The sequence below is a fragment of the Delphinus delphis genome, chromosome 1 (assembly GCF_949987515.2).
Source record: "Delphinus delphis chromosome 1, mDelDel1.2, whole genome shotgun sequence".
Taxonomy (NCBI): Eukaryota; Metazoa; Chordata; class Mammalia; order Artiodactyla; family Delphinidae; genus Delphinus; species Delphinus delphis.
In genome coordinates this window covers 110451844-110472060 of record NC_082683.1, presented here as the reverse complement: position 1 = coordinate 110472060, position 20217 = coordinate 110451844, and the positions used below count along the sequence as shown (strand labels likewise).

Below are 20217 nucleotides of genomic sequence, written 5' to 3'. Positions count from 1 at the left end.
GTTCCGCAACAAGAGAAACCACCGCAATGAGAAGCCCGCGCGCCGCAACGAAGAGTAGCCCCCGCTCGCCGCAACTAGAGGAAGCCGGCATGCAGCATGAAGACCCAACCCAGCCAAAAATAAAATAAATTAAAAAAAAAAAACTTAAAAAAAATAAAGAGGAGGCAGGCAGAGGAGGTGGGGGAGGGGTCTGTTGCAGGAAGGCACACAGCCACACTGTGCCCTCTGCCTGGCAGGCTAGCAGCACCCCGACATCCCACGTGGAGCCCGAGCGTGGCAGGAGGGTGCTCAGGGTTGTCAGAAGGTCCTTCCTGTTTGGAGTGGGGCACAGAATGGTGTCTGGTGACAGCTTTAACTATGGAGGGGGACCTGAGAGTCAGATTTCTTCGGACCTGTCAGGTCCAGGTTAAGGGATGGGTATTGCCTGGTCTACCCTGATTTCTGGGAGGTGAGAACTTTGTCTGGGGAGCCCTACAATGCTTCAATGGCAGAGCTGAAAGGGCAGCAGTAGGGGTGGGAGTGGGGAAGGGGCAGGCAGCCAGGAGGCCTGAGATTCCCGCTGTATTTTTTGGTTAATATTTAATTAATTAATTAATTAAATTTATTTGGTTGCACTGGGTCTTAGTTTCGGCAGGTGTGCTCCTTCGTTGTGGCTCGCGGGCTCCTTAGTTGTGGCATGCAAACTTTTAGTTGCGGCATGCATGTGGGATCTAGTTCCCTAACCAGGGATTGTACCCGTGTCCCCTGCATTGGGAGCGCGGAGTCTTAACCACTGCGCCACCAGGGAAGCCCCCTGCTGTTTTATTAACTGGTGCTTGGGATCCACCGCCTCCACATCCTTCATTCTCAGACCAGGATCAGGTCAGACCCCAGGACTCCTGCTTATCCCAAAGGGGTCAGAAGGTGGAGGCTGAGGAGGACTGTCCCCCTCTTGAATCTTTCTGGTCTAGCTTTCCGTCATCTCCTCTCTCTTCTCCATTTGCTGACCTGGTGTCCCCCCTGAAATTAAGTTCCCTTAGAGGATGTGCTTTCACACACAAAATCCAAAGGGTAAGTCTTCAGAACATTTTGGGGGAACTCATTTCACCCAAGACTTCCAGATAAGTTTTTTCACTGTGTGTGTCTCTTATCCCCATGTCTTTTGGTCTCTTTGACCCAATGCCAATGTCTGTGTGGGTTTCCCCACACTTTCAACAGGCGATTCTGACACCAGCAGGGTGTCCGAGAATTTAACTCAATTCTGACACTACTGGAGATTGCGTCAGATTCCAGTGTTGACTGAGAAACGAAAAGCACAACCTAGGGCTTCCCTGGTGGCGCAGTGGTTGAGAGTCCGCCTGCCGATGCAGGGGACACGGGTTCGTGCCCCGGTCCGGGAAGATCCCACATGCCGCGGAGCGGCTGGGCCCGTGAGCCATGGCTGTTTAGCCTGCGCGTCCGGAGCCTGTGCTCCGTAACGGGAGAGGCCACAACAGTGAGAGACCGGCGTACCGCAAAAAAAAAAAAGAAAAAAAAAGCACAACCTAAAAGTTGAGAATTATGTTTTATCTGGGGCATTACTGAGGACTTAAGCCCGAGGTACAGCTTCCTCAGATAACTCTGAGGGACTGTTCTGAAGAGGTAAGGGAGGAACCAGGCTATATAGGAGTTTCTGCAAAAAAACCCCAAAAAACCCCTACTTAGTGGAACATCAAAAGATTATGGCTAATTAAAGAAACAGACATCTCAGGTTAATGAATTTAGAGCTCTTCTATGTATGGGAAGATGAAAGAGTCTGGGCTTATTGAAATTATTCCTTTGATATACCCCTGAACTATCAAAGGATAGGGCCAGTATCCTGTTTTCCTCCATCCAGAATCCCCTCAGGGTGCACCCTCGCACAGCCGCAGTGGCTAAGGGCTTGATGGCCTCAACATCCTTTGTTTACTGAAAAGGCAGGACATTCTTTGTCCACAGCAGGTTAAAGATCGTCCTATGACTGCCACCAGTGCCCCTCCATCGCCCCACTCTTTCCACTTCAGACACCAGTCTCTATCACTAGCCCAGGTTGTTACCTGTACTTTTGACAGACTGGATATAAGTCAGAGGTTCCCACGACACCCTCCTAGCGTTACTGAACGCAGGTTCGGCTGCTCGCCACTCCAAAGCCAACACTGGAGAGACAAGTGCTGGTAGGAATGGAAAGCTTGCTTTATTCAGGAGGCCGGCAACCTCGGGAAATGGTGGACTCACGTCCAAAGATTAACTCCGAGGATTCTGCTTTGACCATGAAGTTTTTAAAGGGAGAATCATCTGGGGAGGGGTCCAGAGTCTTTGTTATCTTCTGCTGTGTGCAGACTCTCTTCTGATTGGTTGGTGGTGAGGTGATAGGGTGGTGCTCCAGGAGTCTTGTGTTCAGCCTGAAGTCACCATCCTCCACCTGGGTGGGGGCCTTGTTCCAGCAGAAGAACTCAAAGGTATTTTGTTATGTATATCCCTTGAGGAGGAACCAGAATCCTGCCCTATAGCTGCACTATTGTTTTTTGACTGCTTCTTCTTCATTTCTGCATTCCCTCCCTTCCTTGATAAGCAACTGTTTGAATCTACACTTTGGAACTCAGGGAAGGTCAAGGAGGCTCTGTAAGCTCTCAGTCCTTTTGTTAGGGGAATGACTGACTGAAACCGCCTGCCCTGGCCAGGCACTGTAGTAATCACTTGCATAAATTATCTTAAACAGGAGGTCCTGGTAAGGAATGCGGAACTAACAAGCTACCCACCAACGGGAAGAATTCAGGAAAGGTCAAAAGGAGAGAGGAGACTCCAGTTCATATGTCCTACCAACCTCTCAAAATCCTTCTCGCTGGAATCTATCTTGGCTGAGAGATACGCGCCTCACCAGGAAGGACCCTGAGTCGGAATGATTGGCCGGAGACAACCCAGAAACTAACCGCATCACCATAAAACCTGAGACTGCGAGCCACGTGGCAGAGCAGTTCTCCTGGGTTCCCTTACCCTGCTGCTCTCTGCCCGGGCACCCTTTCCCTATAAAGTCTCTTGCTTTGTCAGCACCCGTGTCTCCTTGGACAATTCATTTCTCAGTGTAAGACAAGAGCCCACTCTTGTCTTGCCCTGAAAGGGGTCCCCCTTCCTGCAACACTTTTGGGTTTTTGTGAGGTCTTCATTACATAGGCATGAATCATTGGCCATCGACTGAACTCAACCTCCAGCCCCTCTCCCCTCCATGGAGATTGGGGGTGGGATTGAAAATTCCATCCGTCTAATCACAAGGTTGGCTCTCCTGGCAGCTCCCATCCTTTGGTGAGGTCCAAACCACCGTATTAACATAACTCTATCTCCAGCCCCTCTGCCCACCCCAGAGGTTTGTGGGTGGGACTGGAATTCCAACCCTCTAACCACTTGATCCATTCCCCTGGCAACTACCCCCCCTCCCCCCTTAGGTTACCTGGAGCTTTCCAAAAGTCACCTTATTAACATAACAAAAGACACCTTTATTGCTCTTATCACAGGAAATTCTAAGGGTTTTAGGAGTTCTGTGCCAGGAACTGGGGCTGACGACCAAATATATATTTCCTTTTTTTTTAAAATTTTTATTTATTTATTTTTGGCTGTGTTGGGTCTTTGTTGCCGCGCGTGGGCTTTCTCTAGTTGCAGCGAGCAGGGGCTACTCTTTGTTGTGGTGTGCGGGTGGTGGCTTCTCTTGTTGCGGAGCACGGGCTCTAGGCACGTGGGCTTCAGTAGTTGTGGCTCGCGGGCTCAGTAGTTGTGGCGCACAGGCTTAGTTGCTCCGCGGCATGTGGGGTCTTCCCGGACCAGGGATCCAACCTGTGTCCCCTGCAATGGCAGGCAGATTCTTATCCACTGCGCCACCAGGGAAGCCCCTAATATATATTTCTTATACCTCATAATATCACACCAAAGATGTGTTTAAATCTTAAATTGATAATCACCTTACACTAAAGGGTAAAGAAATTAAATGAATCAAGCCTAAATGGAGAATTAAGAGAATCCTTTAAAGAGGGCTCATGGAGCCATTGCTGCCCCAGGTCTACTGGGCTGCCTGCCCTACACAGTAAGAGGCCCTTGTCTGGGGATTAGTGGTGGTAGACTGCTGCCACCATCACAGGTTCCAGAGCCATCCTGGGCCTCAGTCTCCACCCTCGCCATCATCCTGCCTGGCCAAGTCACTAGAATGGGTGTGGTAAGGTCAGAGAGACCACCCAGGCAGGAGAATAGGGCAGCCAGAGGTCACCTGCAACACCTCTCCCACTGGCACTACTGAAACAGATAGGTGGTGTTTCAGGGGGCTCTGAAGAGGTCCGGTCCTTTATGTCTCAATGCAGAAAGAATTCAGTGAGAGGCAAAGTGATAAGAAGTGATTTATTAGAATAGGATGCTTGTGAGGCTAACAAGCAGGCAGGCGAGCGTTGTGCTGCCCCAAGTACTTAGTGGGTTACATTTTTCTAATCAAAGGAAGAGAGGGGAGGGGGAGAAGACCTTCTTTGTCTTTCTTGAGTAGGTGTCACGCTTCCATCATCAGCTCCTCCTCCAGTTTGGGCAGGGGAGTTTTGTCCCTGCATGGTCAGGCCAGGACTGCCATGGCACTTTGGAAAAATTATTTCAGGTTTCAGTACAATGAGGGTCTTTCCCTTTCCATAATGATTGTTTTTTTGTGTGCAAAGAGCATGTCCTAGGGGCCAAGAGCATGTCTTGTGGGTCATTAACTTACTGAGCTCACTGGGAAGGATGTGGGTCTCAAGTCACCATTGTTTAATTGTTTTGAGGCATGTCTCATTCTCCTGTTGTATGCTTTTGTTGCTAATCAAGTTAGCTTGGTTTTGTTAAGCGAGCCAATCTGGCTTTGATGCTAAATGATTTGCTCTGGTTTATGAGTCAAGTAAGCCCACATTGTTGCAGGATTTTCCCATTCATTTCTTGAGTGATCATTAATCTTACTGTGGTCTGCCAAAGCCCCCCGAAGTTTTCTCTCTATCTACAATCCCCTAATGGGGTTTCTGAGCTAACTGTTTGATTATCCTACTCTAACCCTAACACTACCAGCTAAAACTTGGAGACAGAACATAAGGAGTCTGGAGATGTGATTTCCTGATAAGAGGCTGGAGGTGGTGCCTGGGGAAGGTTCAGGGTCAAAAACGAGATGATATGCCTATGGACTTAAAAAATTATTCACAACCTAAAAGTTGAGAGTTATGTTTTATTCAGTGGGAATTTTTAGGACTTCAAGCCTGGGAGGCAGCATCTCAAGTAACCCTGAGAGAACTGCTCAGCGGAGGCGAAGGGGGGAGCCAGGTTATAAAGATATTTTGCAACAAAGGGCAGGTAGCTGGGAACATCAAAAGATTATGGTTAAAGAAAACCAGATAACCCAAGTTAAGGAGTTTAGTGCTTTTCTATGTATGGGAAGATGCAGGAGTTCTGGGCTCATTGAAATCATTCCTTCGATATGCACCTCAGCTATCTGGGGCCAGTATCCTGTATTTTCACATCCTGAGTTTCCTCCGTGCTCACCATAGGGAGTGGCTGCAGTCTGATGGCTGCTAGATGGCAGGTATTCTTTTCAGCCCTGAGTTTCCTCAGGGCTCACCAGCTCACGTTGGAGGGCTGCAAGCTGACGACTGTGACATCATTTGTTTACTGATATGGCAGGAAATATTCCATTTCTCATGCCTCCACTGTGACAACTGTGTCTATATGTGTATTTGTGGGGAGGGAGAGAGCTGGAGGTGAGTCCTTAAAGGTGCCCGGAACCCAGGGAACTGGAGGCTTGGGCACCCTTGCCCTTCTCACATTGAAACCGAGTGGGGCCCTGTGGGGGCTCCCAGCCACGGAGGCCCTTTCGTCCCCCATTTCTTGTAGGCAAGACTTCACCCTCGGGCTTCCCTGGTGGCGCAGTGGTTGAGAGTCCGCCTGCCGATGCAGGGGACACGGGTTCGTGCCCCGGTCCGGGAAGATCCCACATGCCGCGGAGCGGCTGGGCCCGTGAGCCATGGCCGCTGAGCCTGCGCGTCCGGAGCCTGTGCTCCGCAACGGGAGAGGCTACAACAGTGAGAGGCCCGCGTACCGCAAAAAAAAAAAAAAAAAAAAAAAAAAAAAAAAAAAGACTTCAGCCTCCATGACCTTCCCTGAGTTCCAGATTTGAACAGTTGCTAATCAAGGGGTGGGGGGGAGCTGCCAAGAAACCACCTGAGGCAAGATTAAAGGGACCAGAGAAGCTCATCAAGATTAGGAGACCGACCACCTGAGAGGAGATTAAGGGAGTGCCAGTCCTGCTCACACCCTAATCTTGGCAGAGACCCCCCCCCCACCTCTGAACCATATAAGACACTAATAAAATCCTCCCGGGTTGGGACACATAGTTTTTTGAGGCAGAAGTCCAGTGTGTCCCCTTTGCCTGGCAAAGTAGTAAAGCTGTCTTTTTTATTTCACCCAAAACTCTGTCTCCGAGATTGGATTTGGCACCGGTGTACAGAGAGGCCGAGCTTTCGTTAACAACATTGCCTGCAGAATCAGCGCGAGAGGTAGTGGGAGGGCTGGGGTTGCAGTGGGATGGACAGGACAGCCCACGGGAAGAGGAGAGGGGACACAGAGGCCAGGCCAGGTCTCCTCCCAGGTCCCAGCCTCTCTGGGCCCTTTGCCTCCCTTCTAGGAGCCAACCCTTAGGCCTGCCCCATTTACAGTGCTGGTCTGGGTGCTGTTCACTGCTGGTGGGTGGGTATTAGCTGAAACTACCTGACAAGGCCGCAGGGGGCCTGGAGGAGGGGAGGAAAGTGCTACCATTTGGACTTATGGGGGCTGAAGGCCTGTCCTCTGCCAGCCCCTTGTCTGGAAGCTTAGCTCTTTCCAGGGTATGAGGTCATAGGGAGTGGGTAGCTGTGGTGGAGGCTGGGTTGGGTGGCAGATCAGGCATCATGGGGCCACCACACGGGGACACTAGGGAGACAAACAAGAGCAGGCCAGGGAGAGGCATATGCCATGTGCTTTCTCCACTGCTCAGGCCACCCCTGACTCCTGTCTCTTGTGCTGACAGGCATCCCAGACTTCAGATAGCTAGGAAACTGCTGAGGATGTGGCCTGCCCAGGTTCAGGCCAACTCTGTTTTGTTTTAGACTAACCTAATAGTTTCCCGGTCTCCATGGTCCTCCCTCTAGCCCGTTTTCACTTCCTACCACCCTTCTGAATAATCATCCCATGGCACTCTCCTACTTAAAGTCCTCAATCACTCCCCACTACCCAGAGCATAAAGCCCAAGGTCTTTAGCAGACAGTTAGGCTCCAGGCTACCCAATCTGGTCAGTTGTGTCTCCCACCCTACTTTGAAGGACCACTGAACACACTTTCCCTGCACCTTTTTATTCGTTCCCTCTCCTTCGAATATTCTTCCCCCCTTCTCTGTTAAACTTTCCCTTGACTTTCATATTCTAGCTCATCAATCTCTTCTCTGTACTCCCAATGCCTAACAATGCCTTGTTCGCGTCTGTATGGCAAGCCCTTGGCATACGGTCGCTGAATGAGTGAAAGGCTGACCCGGGAGCCAGGCTGACTCTTTGTCCCATTCTGCTCTACCCGGGACACTCACGAAGGATCAAGGATGGCAGAAGTGGGCACAGGCCTCAAGGAGACTCTGGGAACTGCAATGAGCAGTGAGTGGAGCTGGAGGGTCCATGGCTGGTAGGGAAGTTCCTTTGCCCACTGTTGGGGAGGAATTCTTCAACTGGTTGGAGGGATATAGAAGAGGCAGAAAGGGAAGGGGCCTTAAGCTCCAGTGGTTGCCTCACTGCCCATCTTCACTGGGACCCACAAAGTAACACGCCCCCCCCCCCCCCCCCCCCGGATGCTTCAGGGTCCCCTGACCACTAGATCTGCTTGACATTTTTGTAGGTAGTAAAGATCACACAGGTGCTACAAACAGCAGCCCCAATCTGGTCTTAGTTCACTACCCTGCAAGTTGGGCCAGTGCAAGAGATGGGCGTAGAGGACACGGGGCAGGTCCTTTTGGACAGACACCTGTGGGCGCTAGGAGTACTGAGTCAGCAGGACGAGGTGGGACTGGAAGCACCCTGGGCAGGGCAATCCTGAGCTGGAAGAGGTTGACCTAGGAGAGTGAACAGCTAAGGCACAGCTGGCACCTCGGCAAGTTCCCCTTTGTTGAAGGACCCAGTATCCTGGCCCCAGCTTCTCTTCCTTAGTCTAGGGGCTGAGGCATCCAGGAGCTCTGTTCTGAAATGGACCTCTCCCTCACAAGGGAATTACGTCAGCAGATGGACTGGCGGTGGTGGGAGGCCTCAGACACTTGCTGCCACCCAGTACACCCCTCACCTCTCATTTCCTGACTCCAACACTTTGCTTTTAGCCTGGAACCTTGCCAAAAGTATACGGGGTGATCTCCTGTGTGGGCTCCATGGAACTGGAATTGGGCACTGTGAGACCCAGACTCATACTGCTGGCCCCTCCCCATCTCTACCTCAGCTAGTTACCCCACCCCTTGCATAGGCTTCAAAAGTGGTGCCTCTTTCACTCCTTATTCTTACACAGAGGATCTCAGTGGATTATGGAGAGTGGTACCAAAAGCCACCAGATTAAAAATATCCTGAGGGCACATACCTGTTAGCTACCTTGAAGGAGGGTCAAAGTATTTGGGAAGGACGGGGCTGGGGAAAAAATCCCAGAGACGGGTCATCCCAAGTTGTGTGGTTGGGGGATAGAAAAACTCTCACCTTGCAGCTCCCTCCTTTTCTCCCAAAGGTGTTCTGGAGGCCCTGGAAGATGACAAAAGGCTACTAGTGGATGTGAAGTTCGCAAGGGGTAGCCTGCCCACTGCCAATCAGCACCTCTCCCACAGAAGAGCCTTGGGGGCTGACTGGAGTTTGGCATCTAAGGAATTATCCTTAAAATCGGCCTTGCCCACACAAAAATACCTTTTTCACTCTTTCCGATGAAAGGTTTATAAATACTTGTCTGGGCTAAAGACCTCCAGTCTCACAGTCCACTTCTATTAAGAGTAAGTAGTTACAGTACAGACACTTCAAAACTAGGTCTGATTGGTTATGTCAGCATGGCTCTGTCCTAACACTGCATGGTCTTTTCAAGCTCTCCCTTCTACAACTAAACTTGCTTCACAATCCAGAGGTTAAGTAGCCCAGGTCATACAAATGGGATTCAAGTTCAGGTTGTCCTGGCCAAAATTTCCTTCCCAGTCTACAATAACACACAACCTCCCAACAGTTTAGGGTACCAGGTTGCTCAATGGCAACTGGTTTGATTAGAGGTGGTTAGCTTCTTCTTTTCCCTAAACAGCACAGAGGAAAAGGGAAACCAGGGCCGGGGTCCTCAACTGCCTCCTGAGACCATTATGTTTGAGCTTCCTATGGACCAAATGTGTTGGTACATTACTTTGTGTGGTTAATCTTACCTCAGGGATTATTCACAAGAGGGCAAATTGTTCACTTTCTGCCCCAAAGTCACATCCTCCTCCCACCCCAAATTTTAATACAACTATGAAGGACTCTCAACTCTACAAGGGGTATATCAAAATATTGTTATAGTGGCCATAATATTTCAAAGAGCCCAACAAATAAAGAGAAAGTCCTGACTAGATTTCAGAGAACAATTTGTTATAATGAACCAGAAACAAAAGATTCTACTGAAACTGGAACAGTTGACAGAAAATGGTTGAACTTAATTAAACCTTCAAGGGGAATAAGGGTCAAAGTCAATGAATGAAGCCCAAGATCGGCCTGGTATAAACATAACAGCATTTCAGCATGGATATCTTCTGACCCCTCCCACCAGATATCTGCCATCAATTTCCAGCCCTTTCCCTTCTGAAGCATCTGCCAAACCAAATGGCTTTCCCCACTCTTTTGCAGGTGTAAGCCAATCCAAAAATACCCTCTTTGGGCACGATGCAAAGCCAAGAGGAAAAGTTTATAAATCTCATTCCAGGGTAGAAAGTGCACATACCTGACCCAGTACACTGGTTATGTGGTGTAAATGTACATGGTAATAACTTTAATCAAATCAGAGCTGCTACCGTGTGTAACTTGTTACGTGGCCCTGTAGCTATGTCAAAGTTCCTAATTTACTTTACTAAAACATCAGCGTGGCAGAATGCATTTTTGAGCTCCACATTTTCTAAACACTTTTAAGAGGCTCTTTAAAGATGAGGCAGAACAGAACTGTATCTCAGAAACCTAGATATTAAGGAGGGACATTGATGGGCTCTTTCTGGGACTTTTTCACGGGAGATGAACAGAGGAAATGTCAGAATGCCAAAGCATATGACAAGTGAGGGAAGGCAGAGCGGGGAAGAGGGTGTACTAGCCACAAGGCCAACACATTCATGTTCAAAGAGAAGTCTGGGCGAAGGAAAAAAAACCCCAAACGACAACAAAACAAAACCCAAGTCAGAGGAAAAAAGGGTTTCATACAACACAGTATCAAAAAGTAAAAGGAACACACTAAATGCACAAACTGGTGGCGAGTCAGTCCATAGCCTATTATGGTAGGTCCTTCCAGCATCAATCAAGTTTCTTCTCATCTGTTATCTCAAGGTTATTTACAGATGTGTGACTTTAACAAGAGTCTCACAGGAGGGTGGGCAGGCTTCAATCATTGGTTTCGGGATCTGTCTGAGCCATGTAGGCATCCAACTCAGCATCCAGGTGTCCTTTCGTTTTTGACATGTATGCATCCAGTTGGTTGTCCAGCTGCTCCTTGGTCAGTACAGGGCGAGCAAGGGCACCTCTCCCTCGTCCACGGCCTCGTCCTCTGCCTCCAAAGCCCCCTCTTCCCCGACCTATCATACCCCGACCTGGCCCAAGGGAAAAACAAGAAAAACAGTTACAAGTAAGTTTAATTGGTGCTATGGTAAATGCCCCTTAGAGCAGTGGGGCCTAGCTGAGAAAGGCTGAAGGGCAGGGCAAGAGGAGAAATCTGGAAAAACAGGAAACACACTGGGTAGAAAGCAACACATGGAAAGCACACATAATGAATCCCTTATTACATGCTCATCTCTAAATGCTATTTAAATTTTTTTTATTCTACCAACAAAGTAAGGGAATATAGTTAACTGATAATTAAAAATTTCTTAATCTCTCCTAAGACAGAGAAACTAAAATTTGAGACTCGCTATAAGTTTACAATTAAAATACAAGTACATTAAAGATAACCCCATTTAGCAAGATAGGGAGGAAGTAACAAGGGCACAGAGAAACAGGGGTGTGAAGCTAGACAGTTTTCAAATTAAACTTTACTGGAGATCCTTCTGAAAAATTAGCTCGTCTCCTCAAATTTATCAAACCTAATGAACTGATCCTATGTCAGGAGACTGAGGAGTTATTCTGACATAGGAACAATGAAGGGAATTGGGGAAAAACATTTTGAGTAGTCCCAGCCATTTCTATCTCCCGATTCTATTCACATTTTAACAATTATGGTTATCTGAGAGGTGGTTTCAATTCACTTAACAAAACATACCCAGCTTTCTGAAAAGCTACTTCAGACTCCTCCCCGCCCAATCCCTGTGATGTCTCTCTCAGAAACCAAGTCAAGATAATTTGGAAACATGCTATTTCATCCTGAAACCCAAACTAGCTTGTACTTCACTCAATAAGCCAAGCAACATATAATGCGAGAGAAGAAAACAAGCCCTCTGTTATCAAATTTCTTTTCCCAATAGTTATTATCCCCTGGCAACTTCAAGGTCATAAATTATGGAAGACCCACCACACACTTTAAAAAGACCAAAGCAAATATACCCAGGGGCTAAAAGAATATATATTATTTTTCCTGGACAGGTGTTGCTGGGAGTTTTCCACTAAACTCTAAGCCAGAAAACTCCCATGAGATTTGGCATTAACAGCAACACCATTAAAAACTCTCTTCCAGTCTGGGCCATGAGGTCACAGGACAAATATCACTAAGTCTCAAGGTAAGATTATCAACAAGAGTCAGTTAGTTAACTGACACAATACCATCTTGCTTTTTCTACTTTGATCAAAAAGAGTCATCTCTGGTTTCGCATAGACACAAACTTTATCTTGAATTTACTTGGTTTCAGAGTCAATACCTAGCTCCAAGTCTCACCATCCTCTTTAACTCTGCTTCATTTTTGTACATCTCCCTCTTCTCTCTTCTTAGACTCAAAGTGAACGGTTTTGAGCTATGGGGTGGGGTGTGTGGTGGTGGGTCAGGGACAGAAAAAGATAAAACGCCAAACTGACCATTCTGTCATTTTTAACAATACAATTTAAATTTGCAAGAGCCTGAAAGAAGTCTGAATATAATCTGGCTCTGTAACACATACCTGACTGTTCTTGGAAAACCCATGACAGACCTCCACATTACCAGCATGTGAATTTAGAAAATAAGCCAGTTTCATAAAACAAACAAGACAAACAAATAAGCCTGCCTGTGACTTGAAGCTGTGCAGAAAGGTGGCTCTGAGTTTTGAAGGGAGAGAAATAAGGGGAAGCTAGTCTCTGAAGTTGGTAGCTGACTAACCTCTACCACCGATTCCGCCACGACCCATAGCTCCACGCCCTAGGCCCCCTCTCCCAGGACCTCCACGACCTCGAACACCACCTCTTCTTAAGCCCATTCGGGGAGCTACGGCTCGTCCACCTCGGAGCAGGTTTTGACCTTGGAGAGGAGGCATACAATGTATATGCAGGTAAATCCAAGAGAGACAAAGTAGATTCTAACCAAAGGAAGGCGGTGAGGGTTAAATGAGAGTTAATTCAGTTAATTTTTAGGTTGGGTGGGGCAAGCTGCACACTGAGTGTGAAAAGATTAAGCTGCTCTTTATTCAATCAATTCAACAAGTCTGACCACAAATCCACTTTTGGAAGAAGCTGGGAGTTAAGTCAATTAGTTAAGTACATACATTTAATGAATATCTATTGAATAATTACAGGTAGGTGCCTAGCATTATGGCAGATTTAAAAATAAATGATATGGTTCCTGCTCTCAATACATTTTTGTAGGGGACAAGAACTATACAGAGAACAGAATAACAGTGCCTAAAATGTAACATATAGCTAAGTGCTATTGGTCAACTTGTCCTCTTTTTTCCAGATGTAATAGAGTATTTCACTAGAACCAGGAACAGAGATGATTAATTAAGATATAGGCCAACAGGCCAAGAAGTTTCTTAGATTTGACTTATTTCTAGAACTCGAATGTGCTTTGATTCAAGCAGCAGCAGGGTGTTTTAAAATGGAATGGAGATGACATGAATTACCTGTTGTAACGCAGGTCCTAGCCTCTCACCATTGCACATTATCAGAAAAGGAATGGTATCGATAAAAGACATGCAGCACTATTAAAAACACGTCATTTCAAAAGTTATTAATTATATTAATACAAATTCAGGCTTAAAGATGTTAAACAAATGTGTCCATAAGCAGCCCAAGAGAAAAGGGAAGGGGGTGGGGCCCGACAATTATCAGGTACAGAGCACTGACCTCGGAGCGACATCCCGCCCCTAAGTAGGGTTCTTGTGGCACGTCCCCCACGAAGTCCTCCTCTGGACAAGCCTCTCTGGATAATGGGCAGGCCTCGTCCTCCGATTGCTCCCCTGGCCAGGGCCCCTATTGGTCGGCCTAACCGTGCCTGGATGTTACTCTTACCCAGGCGCTGCTTTAAGCTCTTCTGGAAGAAAAGGTGTTAGGGAATTGAGATCAAAAAAGCAATCCAATGGGATTTAGCAACTCAAAGTGCAGAGAAAAAGAAGCAAGTGAGATGTCTGTGTGGCGGGAGATAAACCTGCATGGGGTGTCCTAAGGATCCCAAACCAGAACCAAGCCTTTGCCTCAGAACATGGTAGAAAACAAGCAGAATTCTGATCCAGAGCTTCTAAGAAGCTTGAGTATGGTCCCATGAAACTGGCATCACCACAAATTACCTCACTAGTTTGGCTACAGAAGTCATATACCACTACTTGGAACGTAAGTTTTAATAAGAACACTGTATTTCAAATCCTGGATTCTGCTGCTTTTGAACCACCAGTTGACAATGACAGGACTGGATTCATACCTGCCCAAGGACTACCACTGTCTTCAAAGGCTTACTCAAACACCATAGGAAGTTCATCACACTCTGGGCAAAGTTTAAATTACAATTTCATTTGAGTTCTTGTGACTTAAGAACAAGTTTGATTTCTCAGTCAAAGAGGTCAGTGTGTTCCATTTTTCCTCTGAGTATCTATCTCCAGACGGTCCACTTTTTACCTTAAGATGTAAATAAACACAAAAAAGTCAAATCTCCTTTCCTTACATATCTTAAATAGCTGTAATTCCATGTCTACCTTTGCAAACAGATCCATTAATTCAGTATAATGACTTTAAATTCAAAATAAACACATAACTCAAACGTATCTCCACAGAAAGCTAGCCAAACCTGCATTAGAATTAAGACAGTTCAGCTATAATCATAAAACTCAGGGCCACATTTGAGAACAAGGACATACCATAGATAGAAATTTTTCAATAATCTGTCCCTCAAAGAGAAACTACAAAGACCACATCTCAGACAATTAAATTCCTTCAGAGGAAAGGGTGACTGTGTAGCCTTGAACACCACCAAAGCCCTAGCAAACCTGTTCTGCTATAACGCCGTATGAACGAAAGTAAATTATGCGTCCTCAGGCTTCACCCACAAACGACTACAAACGACTTTCTCTGCAACCATATGCTGCGAGTTGTTATTATTAGCTTTCTAGCATGAGATCATAAACTGCTTCTAATCAGAGGGGCAGGCTCTGAACAACATGAGGTCAGGACTTCTTTCTACAAGTCTCTTGTGTTTAGTCATCCCTAGTACATTCTCCCAAGATCTGTGCTTTAAGGGGAGAATGCATAGTACTTAGAAGTTCTTCTCCCTTCCCATCCCTTACTTGCCACCGATACTAGTCTCTAATATTGAAAAGAAGCTGAAGGATGTCAACTGTATCATTCAGTTTCCACTCTAGAGCTGTGCTATATGCTAAGGTAACCACTAGCCACATGTGGCTAATTTAAATTACAAGTTAAAAAATAAATAAACAAAAATAAAAATTTAAGCTCCTCAATGGCACTAGCCACATTTTGAGCACTCAACAGTCAATGTGGCTAATGGCTACTGTGTTGGAGAGCACAGATATAGAACATTTCCAACACCGTGGAAAGTTCTATTGGACAGCAGTGCTCTAGAGGCTACTTTCTTCGGCACAGCCTCTGTCCCAAGCTTCTTGTTAAAAGGTCCTTCGGAATAATATGTCAGAGACCTGTCTTCAACAATTTTTAGTATTTCCTCTTAGAAAACAGTGGCACCTTTTACTGCTTTCCTGAGTCTAGGATGAATGCAGCCACTCCAGGGCTTAAGGTAGCTGAAGCAGAAGGCCTTGTTTATTTTTGGTCAGTGAGCCCAATGGTTCAGGGTGGGGGTGGAAGGGTGTTATATTTAACTGCTGATTTTATGCACAGCCATGCAGTGCTACCAGTTAAAGTCCTTACAGTTGCATGGCACCGCCCTCCAGACGCCCAGCCACAGCTTGGACATATCCTTCCACAGCCACTGTCCGGACTTGCATATAAAGTCTATGAATAATAAAGAGCAGGTTTTATTTCAGATCTGAATAGGATTATCTCTTACTGGAAATTTGAAAGAGAACCGCTAACTCTTAAATTACTCAGTGTTCTCGCTCTACTTTACTGACAAAACTTTAGGTGCTGTGGAGATGAGGGTCACCCCACTCTTTCTACTGTTTAGCATTGAAAACCTTTGACTAAGAGGCCTTTCAGACTCCCTGTATTAGGGAAGAAAGAATAAAATCATTTCCCTAATTTGTAAACCATTTAGTGAGAAATAAAGGATTTTTTGAAGATCATCTAAAACAGAAACCAAAATTTCTTTGTGGAAAAAGCCAGTGAATTTATTTTAAGGGCAAAGGATCAGAGAACAAAAGAGATTAATACTCATTGATAACAAAGAAACAGGCCACCTTGATGGCAAACTCCCTAAAAGAGAAAGACAACAAAAAGTTACTTATTGGTACCTGCCAAAATGGGAATTCTCTGAACTTCTCTTTCCTCCAGAAAAGTTCAGCTTTTGCCCTGAGCCACCTCGTAATTATCCATGGCGTCCTGACAGCCTCAGTGGACTACCTGACAGGGATCACCAGCTGCTTCTGGCGCATTAAGACCCATTCTCTCACCTGCTTAAGTTTTAATGCTGCCTGGACAGAGGGTCTATTCTCCATCTGCTGGGCCAGTCTTCTGTTTCTGGCACTGGCTAGCTGCTGTTGTTGCTGCATCGAAGCCCGAATATTCACTGGCATCGGCTGTTTGTTCTTCAGCATATTAGTAAAGCTTCAAGGTCGAACAAAATGGATGTTTAAATAAACGCTTTATTACAAAACATTTATTGGCATTTTCATGGCTTGCTAGACCAGGAGCTCCAGATCCCACGAACTTTAAGTAAAGTGGTACACTTAGATCAAGGCTGATGTGGGTTAAAGACTCCTCTGCTTCCACAAACTTGCAAGAATCAGAAACTTAGAAATGCAGCTAAGTGTAGCACATTCAATCAAAAGTGATAACAAGGGCTCAGGTAACGGCTTTTAGAGAGGTAGAAAGTATGAAAAGCATGCAATAAGCAGATGTGATGACAAGAGACAGAAGATGTAGTTTCAAAGACAGACAAAGCAAGCCAAAACCTTCGGGGACCTGAGGGTGCATTTTAAGGGCAAATATAAGGAAGGACTAGAGCACCTTCAAAGCCCATGGAAATGATACACCCACATAAATTATAGGAGCATATCACATTCTCTCATGTATTTGTTCACGTAGTAATGTGAATATGGAGAATTAGTGTATCACTAAGAGATAAAGAGAAGTACATATGCTTCAGAAAAGGCAAACAAACATAAGTAAATTTTTTAGTGGTCTAACATTAACTTAATAAAGTCACTGGTCGAAGGCACTCAATGAACAAAGCTCTCAGAGACAGAAAGTGCCTTTAAATGCCTTAACTTTTCTTAGTGTCAAATGATTACTTTTTCTGACTCTAAATGATTACTTCTGAAAAAGTTAAGATTAGTTTAATCATTTAAGAGCTTGTGAAGACACTCTTCTATTATTCCTGTCAAGGTAAGTTTAATGGAATGAAAAAGAAGAACATTCAATTGTAAAAGAATTGAGAACAAAAACAAACTAAAAGCAGAATGGAAAGAAAGTGAAATGGAGCAAAGCGAGTGCCTCTTACAAGGCCCAAGAATGACATTCAAGGGCCTTTGGACATATTCATAGCTTGCTACCCGCCTCTTACAGGCCAGACACAACACTGCTGGCCTTGGACTGGGCAGCAAGCCTACTGCAGCTAGGGTACCATGCTACCGAGCTGCACCACCCCTGTATCAATGTAAAAAAAAAAAAAGTGAAGAAAAGGGAGGGTGTGAGGAGTCTTTTTAAAATACATCCCACCAGATAAATATTTCAGACAGCATAACATAAAAATCTACTGATAAGGGGTTTTGAAACAACCGCCCAATTTGTTTTGTGTACCACATACGATGCAACTAAGAACAGAGGTCTGTAGCCTTCTGTTGGTATTTAGTTTAAAACCGGTTTTTGTGCATTGGACCCCAGGGCCAATTTAAGTAATGTTTTCTTATGAACGAGCTGAAGTTGCTGTTGGCTGCCTCACCGCTCATTTAGAGACATCTTGGTGGTGCTTTTTAGCACAACTTTCGGCGCTGACTGTGCAGCCATCTTCAAATCCCGAGAATCTACAAAGGACAATGGACAGAATGAGCAAATGAGAATGATGACCACCTCACTGCAACAAGTGCCAAAGGCCCAAACCAAAAATGAATGAAAAGGCCTGTATCAGTGACTATTGACGATCACACCAAAACTCATTTCAGGTGCTTAAACTTAAGAAGCTAGTTACCTCAAACTAATAAACTCCAAGGCCACAGGACAGAAAATATCTGCCCAAGCCTCCAAAATGGCAGACTCAGACCCAGCCAAAAAAGTGTTAAGAGTTTGGCTTTTCATCTAGAGCGATCCTTCTCAACCTTGGCTGCAAGAAGGCTTTTTTTTTTTTTTTAAAAAAAAAACCAACAACAAAACACAGAAGCCTGGGCCCAAACTACTTAAAGCACAATCTCTGATGGTGAGGTCCGGGGATCAGCAATTTGAAGGGGGAAAAAAAAAAAGTCTACCTCGAAGGGTGGGGGGGGGGGAAGTCTACCTCGGTGCTTCTCTTGTGCAGCCACAACTGAGAACCACTGATCTAGAGAGATGACACAAGCATTCCAGTTTCAAAATCAAGTAGGAGACTTAGCAAGGGCCTGCGGAGCTGGGGGAGGGAGGGAGTAGGCAAGGTTTCCCTAAATGGGCATTCACCTGGGAGTTCGCTCCCGGGAGCGCTCCACCAAATTTAACCCTGAAGCCGCCATTACTTTCCAACGTTCCCTAAGGTCGTGCAGTCCTCCTTTGATTGCCCTTCCCTCTCAAAGCCCTGTCAGGACCGCCGACATTGCTCAACCCACCAAACAACATTCTTTAACTCTTATCAAATCCCCAACTTTTCCATCAATCCCGCGGCGAGTTTCCAGTTCGGGGTCTCCCCCGCCTCCCTCTCAGGGGCTCCGCCCCCTCCGGGGCCTCCATCTCGGACACCCTGTCTGCCTCCACATGCCGCCAGCTCCCGTTCCGCGTCCGCCGGACCCCTCCGTTCCCCAGGACTCTTGCCCTCCTCACCACAGACACGTACCGAAGGAAACGGACGCCAGTGCTCCTCCCGGGGCTGCCACCACGGCTGCGGCAGGCGGGCCGGGGGCCGGCCGAACCTGAGTTGACGGTGGAGGGGCTCGGGTTAACTTGGTGGGCGGTTAGTTAGATGTGTTAAGCGGTAGATTGCTAGGTTAGTTCTTTGCTGTTGGCTGGCTGTCCGGTTGGCCCGTCCGCTTGCTAACCGGCCTGCCCTTTCCTGCCTTTCACCACAGCGGCTGCCGTCAACTCCCGCTCGGTGTCGAAAACAAAATGGCCGCCACACCCAGTGCGGAGAGGGACCGGCTAAAATGGCGTCGACGCAGTTACGTTAGGCGTCAGATCCGCCGCACCACTAAGGGGCGGGAAAATTTGTGCCACGCCTGCGCGGGATTAGGGCGGAGCCCTAGGGAGAAGGCGGGGCTTTAGCAAAGTCCTGGTCTGTATTAAACTCAGCCCCCCGCCTACGAAGGGGCGTGACCAAGTGGCATAGCTCTGTTTATTTTTGGAAAATGGATTATTTTTTAAAGCTTTTAAAAAGTATGTATTTATTTGGCAGCATTGGGTCTTAGTTGCAGCATGCGGGATCTTTAGTTGTGGCATGTGAACTCTTAGTTGCAGCATGTGGGATCTAGTTCCCTGACCAGGGATTGAACCTGGTCCCCTTGCATTGAGAGTGCAGAGTCTTAGCCACTGGACTGCCAGGGAAGTCCCTGCTCCCGGGTTTTAAGGGGGCTGCAGTTTAGTAATTTGGGTCGCTGGGGCTGATTCGGTCCCCCTGAAAAAGATGTTCATATTTCCTGGCACATCCCTCTGCCCCTCAAGCTAAGGCAGACGGACTACAATTCTTTATGCGGATGTTCCTCGGTCTCTCTCTCCCCTTTTGTTTTCAAAAAATTAATTAATTTTATTATTTATTTTTGGCTGCGTTGGGTCTTTGTTGCTGTGCGTGGGCTTTCTCTAGCTGTGTCGAATGGAGGCTATTCTTCCTTGCGGTGCGTGGGCTTCTCACTGCAGTGGCTTCTCATTTCAGAGCACGGGCTCTAGGCACGCGGGCTTCAGTAGTTGTGGCACGCAGGCTCAATAGTTGTGGCACACAGACTTAGTTGCTCCGCAGCATGTGGGATTCCAGGGATGGAACCCGTGTCCCGTGCATTGGCAGGTGGATTCTTAACCACTGCGCCACCAGGGAAGTCCCTCCTCGGTCTCTCTTGTGGACCACTGGGCCCAGGTAATTTGCACTGGCTCTCCCCTCATCATTTGCCTTGGCCCCGGTCAGAGAGTTGCAGATTGCTGCAAACGCCCCAGCCAAGGCCTGGGGGCCAGTGCTGGGAGCACACCTCTGCTAGATCCTGCACCACTCATCACCACCCGTCCATATTTTCCTCTTCACTTCCCTCCCCAACTTGGCCTGAACATCGTTAAATAGTTATTTGGGGGGGGACCTT

At 46.9% G+C, this 20217-nt stretch overlaps 1 protein-coding gene across 2 annotated transcripts; it reads right to left on the bottom strand.

Moving 5' to 3' along the window:
- Positions 1-10420: 10420 nt before the first annotated feature.
- Positions 10421-19056, bottom strand: CHTOP (chromatin target of PRMT1). 2 transcript variants are annotated; one of them, XM_060030173.1, is made up of 6 exons: positions 18774-19056; positions 17700-17781; positions 16210-16363; positions 13481-13664; positions 12519-12656; positions 10421-10827 (listed from the first exon to the last, which is right to left on the bottom strand). In XM_060030173.1, the coding sequence occupies exons 2-6, from the start codon at positions 17762-17764 to the stop codon at positions 10622-10624; spliced, it is 747 nt and encodes a 248-aa protein (XP_059886156.1). In that variant the 5' UTR covers positions 17765-17781; positions 18774-19056; the 3' UTR covers positions 10421-10621. The 2 variants fall into 2 exon arrangements, with proteins under 2 accessions (XP_059886156.1, XP_059886146.1); XM_060030163.1 differs by having other exon boundaries at positions 13481-13667; positions 18774-19055.
- Between the last annotated feature and the right edge of the window lie 1161 nt (positions 19057-20217).